The sequence below is a fragment of the Cyclopterus lumpus genome, chromosome 12 (assembly GCF_009769545.1).
Source record: "Cyclopterus lumpus isolate fCycLum1 chromosome 12, fCycLum1.pri, whole genome shotgun sequence".
NCBI classification, from domain to species: domain Eukaryota; kingdom Metazoa; phylum Chordata; class Actinopteri; order Perciformes; family Cyclopteridae; genus Cyclopterus; species Cyclopterus lumpus.
Genome location: NC_046977.1, coordinates 3665379 through 3672065, shown reverse-complemented (window position 1 = coordinate 3672065; position 6687 = coordinate 3665379). Strand labels below are relative to the sequence as shown.

The 6687-nt window shown below is 39.2% G+C and overlaps 1 protein-coding gene across 1 annotated transcript in view; it reads right to left on the bottom strand.

The window, feature by feature from the left end:
- Positions 1–457: 457 nt before the first annotated feature.
- ugcg (UDP-glucose ceramide glucosyltransferase) overlaps positions 458–6687 on the bottom strand; it is an 8644-nt gene continuing 2414 nt past the window's right edge. The window contains exons 2-10 of the mRNA XM_034547456.1: positions 5636–5780; positions 4858–4960; positions 4644–4745; positions 4444–4556; positions 3753–3931; positions 3575–3661; positions 3307–3414; positions 3031–3109; positions 458–2666 (exon numbers count right to left, since the gene is read on the bottom strand). Coding sequence (XP_034403347.1) covers positions 2496–2666; positions 3031–3109; positions 3307–3414; positions 3575–3661; positions 3753–3931; positions 4444–4556; positions 4644–4745; positions 4858–4960; positions 5636–5780 — 1087 coding nt within the window. The 3' untranslated portion in view covers positions 458–2495. The remainder of the gene's footprint in view (positions 2667–3030; positions 3110–3306; positions 3415–3574; positions 3662–3752; positions 3932–4443; positions 4557–4643; positions 4746–4857; positions 4961–5635; positions 5781–6687) is intronic.

Sequence of the window (6687 nt, the reverse complement as noted above, 5' to 3'; positions counted from 1 at the left end):
TATTTGAAATGATTGAAAATATATTTTCTCAGACTCGCCTGAATACATTCAAATGCTTTCAGTTCATTAAAACAGACGCTTTGAAGTTCTCTCTCCAAATTTACGTTAAAATATTTTTTTTCACTGCTGAACTGTTTTTGTACCTGAATGTATCCGTTGTTTTTCTATGCTAATGAATGTTATGTACTAGTGGTGCATAGTGGGAGCAGGTAGGACTATTGTTGTTATATTAAACATTTTAAATATCAAACCAGTGCATGAGGGGGGTGGGGGTGGGGGGGTTCTGTGCTCGATTTAATTTGTATTTATTCTGAAAGTGAGACAGGAAGTTGTAGCATGAATCACTGAATAAATACATAATCTGGCAATCTGGTGTCCTCGGTTTCTGCAAGCTCCTCCCACAATATGACCTTCCGGCCAATTAGATGTGGGACATTGTCAACAAGACACATTGAAGTTCAGCTTTGAAAGGATAAAACTTTATTGTTCCTGTGGTGACACAATCCTTCACTGTGATTGGTCGGTTCGCAGACTAATCAGATAATTGTCATAAAAAAACAACCAAAAAAAACAACAATAAACAAATAAGAATCCTAACGATCCTATTGGACGACGGCGACCAAGGTTTGTCCGACTCGTAGCTGATGTCATCAACCAAACCCCCCCCCACCCCCCGTGGCTACGCTAACAGCTAACAGTGAAGCGTCACAGCCTCACAGCTTAAAAAAACACCTCGAACACACACACACACACACACACACAGTGTTTAGACTCTGCAAAACAAAGTTCAGAAATGTGGATTTTTTAGATTTATTTTGATTTGGTCCTGTTTTTTTTTTTTTATTCAATGTTTTCTTGAATCCGTTGAAATGTCGCGGCCGTGAAGTCAGAATACTGGAATTCATTCAGTGCTGAACTGCGTTAAAGTCTTTTTTTGTTGTTGGGGGAGGGATGAAAACATAACCAAAAAATATATATATATATAGAAAAAATAGAAAACTAATTTGATTCACAAATCAATAAAAATCTTATGATCTCTTTGACCGATGTTTTTTGTTTTCTGTGGCAACTCAACATTCAGAAGAATTAAAAGATAATAAGTTAAGACATTGTCAGTTAGGATCTCTTAATTATGAGTAATTATTCAGATTTTACTGCTTTAAGAACTACTTATTTTTTTTAATCAATTATGATTTTTTCTTCACAAAAAAAGTAACAACACATTTTGAAACTATGAAAAGAAATTCTCACAAGAACAACATGAAGTCATTTAAAATAAGTTTATACTCGTGAAACTCATTAACAACCAAATAAAGATATTTTAATTTTAACAAAAGGCTCCGTTGTGACGACTTCGTAGAATACGAAAATAAAGATGTTGTACTTTTGTTTTATAATTAATAAACATTTTGTAATTATGAGAAACCGAAGACCGAGATAAAAAAAAGGTTTTAGTTTTTATCTCCTCCTGTAAAATCAAACTTGTTTTTGTTTGTTTTCTTCTTAAGACAAAAGTCAACGACTTCATTCTCGCGCCTCATTGGCTGATTGTATCTTCTTCTTTTTTTTTTTAAAGCTGCACAAATCAATATTTTCATATTGACACTTCTTGCTGTTATTTATATTTGTGTATGTTTTCTGATTTTAATATTGATTGATTATTGTTACTCCGCTTGATACGTTTTAATAAAAGAAAACGTCTCAAATTTATTTTTTAGGATACAAACGAATAATCAGACTTTAATTATTTTAGGCTCTTTTGCCTTGTAGTTTTGTTTACTTGGCCAAAAATCTTTAATTATTTTTAATTTATTTTTCATTGCAAAGATCCTGAAAGCAAATAACTTGTGAATGAACTCTAAACGTTGATTTCAACGACCACTGAATACTTGTAAACACAACTTCCTTTATAGAACAGACGTATTTTAGTTTGAAAAACCATCAGTTTGAATTTAGGGAAATGTTAGAGACACAAACTGTCAAAATAAATATGTCAATACTGTAAATTCTGTTGCATTTAAAACACAAAGTATTCAGTCGTGATGAAACGTCATTGTTTCGTATTCAGTTCTAATGATTTTAGCTTCCATAAAAAAACTTAAATAACGCTAAAAAGCCAAAAAAGGAGACGGAATTCTTCCTCCTCTCTCCAGATTGGTTGATTTGTTTTCTCTGATCAAAGATCAGACAATTCAGTGCAATGCATCACTCCCTCACATTTCTTTTTTTCTTTTTTTTGTTACCTCCATCCTGCGCTCTCATTGGCTTGTTCTGGCATCATTTAGTTTTAGCACCAAAAAAAAACATAAATAGTTAAAAATGCACGCGCAGACACACACACACACACATACACGCACACACACACACACACACTTCATTTTCTCTCATAAAAAAAAAAAATATTCAGTCTCTTTCTGCTTTCTGTCGTCCTCGTCCTCGTCCTCCTCCTCCTCCTCCTCCTCCTCAGGAAGAAGGGGTGGAAGTAGCCGTGTTCACTAGACGTCAAGGATCTCCTCGGCGGTGCCGCCGCAGCGCAGCCGGTAGCGGCCGGTCCTCCAGCTGATGGTCGGGTCCCACAGCGCCGAGAGGAAGATCTGCACGGCCATCGACTCCCGGATGAACCACGCCACCGCGAAGTCCAGCTTGGAGAAGCACAGCGGGCCGCCCTGGAGATGACATCGTCGATCAATAACAATACATCAGTCTGGGAGTATAACTAACCTCGAAATGTGTGTGGAAATACATGTAACCGTTTTATGTGATGAGACATTCTTTTTATTTAATTACATTTTTTAAATGTATTTTAAACTTTAATGTTTTATTTTATTAACAGACAAATACAAAGTACAAATATATATATGTTATATAATAATATAATATATATATATATATATATATATATAATGTTTATAAAATAAAATCGAAACATCTTGCTTGAAGATATCCTTTTAAAATAAAAGTCTAAAATAACTAAATCCGTACGTATACATCCACCTTTCAAATAAAAGCATATCATGTTGTTGAATGTACCTGAACGCCAGTCAGTTGGATGTAGTCCGAAATAAACCAGGCGAGACAGTGACACATGAAGAAGACCATCATGTCCCACCTGCAAGACACAATATGTTTATATGCCATTATATATATATGTATATATATATATATATATATATATATACACACATACACACACATATATACACACACACACATACATACATTTCAAACCTTTCTGTGCACTAACTAGTTAATTAATATCTGCACAGGACAACCACATGTGAAGGTGTTTGAGGTAACCAGGCGTACCTCAACATGTAATGAGCAGCCCAGCCAATGATGAGGCTGGCCAGGAAGCACTCGGAGACGGGTTCCAGCACCGTGCCGGGAAGCATATTGATCCTCAACTTCGTCCACCTGAAGACACAAAACACGACTTTAATAACTCTCGAAGAAACATCTGTAAACAAAGCACCTTAAAGAAGCACATACAATATATGTACGACTATTAATACATTTAGTCTCATTTAGATTTACAGGAAGCACTTTATGTAAATCAGGTGAGTTCTGAGGTCACCTGATCATTCGGGACTGGAACTGGCCAATGGAGTACGACCCAGAATTCTGCATCGCCACCTGTGTTGCCATGGAGAACTTCCAGCCTCTGAAGAGATACAGTCAATAATTATTTGCCTATTAAAATAAAATCTAAAAGAAACACGTAACCCAGCCGACGTTAACGCTAGCATGCTAACCGGTCAGCGATGGCTTTAGCCATGAAGTAATCTTCGGCGATGTACTGAGCGAAGGCGACCAATCCGCCGGCTTGATCCAACACGTCCTTCCTCATCAGACACGACATCCCCGTCACGCACTTTATGCCCGTCACGTTAGCCGAGATGTAGGAGCGAGGGTGGGACGTCCCAAAATACACCTGGCAACAGGTTAGCATTAGCATCAATTAGCGCCAACAACGCGAGACGATCATAAAACAACATTATGTCAAAAGAGTGTCATCTGAAAATCACTGGACCAAATAAGTTAACAATATTTTTTGGGACATTATTAATAGAAATAAAAGTAAAGGTCCTAAAATGGATCCTTGTGGTACACCTTTTTCCAAAAGTTAAATAATTATTTTGATAATAATAAGATTGATTTTGATGAAAAGAAACCAAATTAAACCAAAGTGCCTGCCAAGAGCAGGAAGTTCATCAAAATCATGATAAACTTAATTGAAAAACGTGGTTATATCAATAACAAATGCACCTTTAAATTGACCTCCGTCTAAAGACGATTCATCGTTGGTGAATCTTAAAAGGGCAGTTTTTAGAGTTCAACCAAACAGGAAATCATCCTGCGTTAGTCAGTGAACTTAAAAAACAAAAGTAAGCTAATGCTAAAGTTTTAAACCGACTCGGCAGGACGTTAGCTTGATAGCCGTACCTGCTCCAGTGTGGCGGCAAATCCTTGTCGATCGGCAACATACGGTAACCCATGGACCAATCCCACCTTCTCTGTCATCTGATTGGTCATGTCTGTCAGGGTGTCGGGTTTCACTGCACACACACACACACACACCGTTAAAATGCTGATGAACAAGTCTAAAGCTTGTACATTAGTGAAAAACAAAAACGTAACTTTACCTCTGATGCCGCTGTCACAGATCCACACGAGGCCGTATTTGGCTCCTTCATAGCCTGGCATCAGGTTGTTGATCTTGGGGTTGATTCCAACTTTCTTTCCCCCTGAGAAAGAAAAAAAAAAAACGTTAGCTGCTAACGAAGGGTAAGTTCGTAAGAGTAAGTTACTACAAGAGAACATAAACACATGACAGAATAAACAGAAGTCTTTTCTCACCAATGAATAATCGAGCGTCTACGTTGGGATATTTGCCCAACAACTTTTTACAAACGTCAACGGCTGGATCATCTTGATCCTGAATGCACAGCAGTATCTCGTACTGCAAAACAAAACATGTTGAAATTAGTCCACAAATAGTTAGTTTGTAGCTTTGGGCAATTAGATGGTAGTTGGGGAAATTATCGTGCAGCGGCAGTCAGACTCGGGGAAGTCAGGCGGTAATCGAGGAAGTCGGACGTTAGTCAAGGAAGTCAGACGGTAATCGAGGAAGTCGGATGTCAGTTGAGTAAGTCAGGCGGTAATCTGGGAAGTCGGACGTTAGGCAGGGAAATCGGACTGTAGATGAGGACGTCGGACGATAGGAGGGGAAGTCGGGCGGTAATCGAGGAAGTCGGACGTTAGTCGAGGAAATCGGACGTCAGTTGAGTAAATCAGGCGGTAATCTGGGAAGTCGGAGGGTAATCAGGGAAGTCGGACGTTAGGCAGGGAAATCGGACTGTAGATGAGGACGTCGGACGATAGGAGGGGAAGTCGGGCGGTAGGCGAGGAAGTCGGGCGGTAGTCAAGGAAGTCGGGCAGTAGGCAAAGATGTCGGGTGTAATCAAGGAAATCGGACGTTAGTCGAGGAAATCGGACGGTAAACGAGGAAGTCGGACGGTAATCGAGGAAGTCAGACGGTAAACGAGGAAGTCGGACGGTAAACGAGGAAGTCGGACGTTAGTTGTTGAGATGGCAGGGAGGTGTTATTAGCTGGCTGGGGGGTAGTTAGCTTCACCTTGGGGTAATCCAGTGTAAAAAACGTCTCCAGGTTGGAGATCAGGTTTGGGTCGACACCTTTCAGCGGCTTCAGCAAAGAAACTCCTGCCAGCTGCCCAAACGGCTGTTTGACCTCCGACCTTTTCTTGTGAAGGTGGAGACGCCTGAAAGAGACAAACATAGAGAGGTCAGAGGTCAGAAACTAGGGGCCGGTAAATCAAAACGAGAGCTAGCTAATGTTATTCTGTACCTGTAGACCCAGCAAACAGACAGAATGAATGATGCATTTCATTTAGAAGTAAAGTCTGGGCTGAGTTTCAGAAGGCTTCAGTGATATCATGTTATTGTATAGATTAAAAAAAACTAATATACTACTACTAATATTCCTGTACCTATCCCCTCAACACTCCCTCATTCGGTTTGAACGTTTACGAAGCGCGTCCCATTATGAATCACTCTGCATGTTATTGTCAGAAAAGGGACCGGCCGTTTACAAAGAGACTGGTGGATTAACTCTAATTGGACTCTTTGTCTTATAAAAGGCCTCGATGTTCTGGGCGTGGGACCAGCGTCCGGTTTTGAAATGCCAGAATTTGTCCGGAATAAAAGAAAGTCCGGATTAACAAACCCAAATCTTCAGGATCAGAAATCTTTGGATCTGCTTTGAAATACTTCACTTTCAGATCTGATAGGAATTAAATCCACTCCGACCGATATAATCCTGTGAGATCTTTTTGAAACAAACTTTAGTTCGAGTCGTAAAGCAAAACGTGTTTGTCCTCTTCAGTCCAGTGTGTACACACACGTCGTCAAACGGGTTTTTTTCTAAACCGATATTTGTAATCTCCTCTAAAGATTAACAAAGTTATCACATGGAGCTTTTTAAAATATTTGTGTCACATGACTCCGCAGCTTGTTAAAAAGATGATGATTGTGTAACACACACTCGCAGCATACAGGATCAATACAAGACAGATTGATCAATAATGAAAATAATCACGAAGCGAAAACTGTTCTTCTAGAACAATAAAGAAAACCCAGTAAACGAAGCGTATAGCAGGAAGTGGTCAT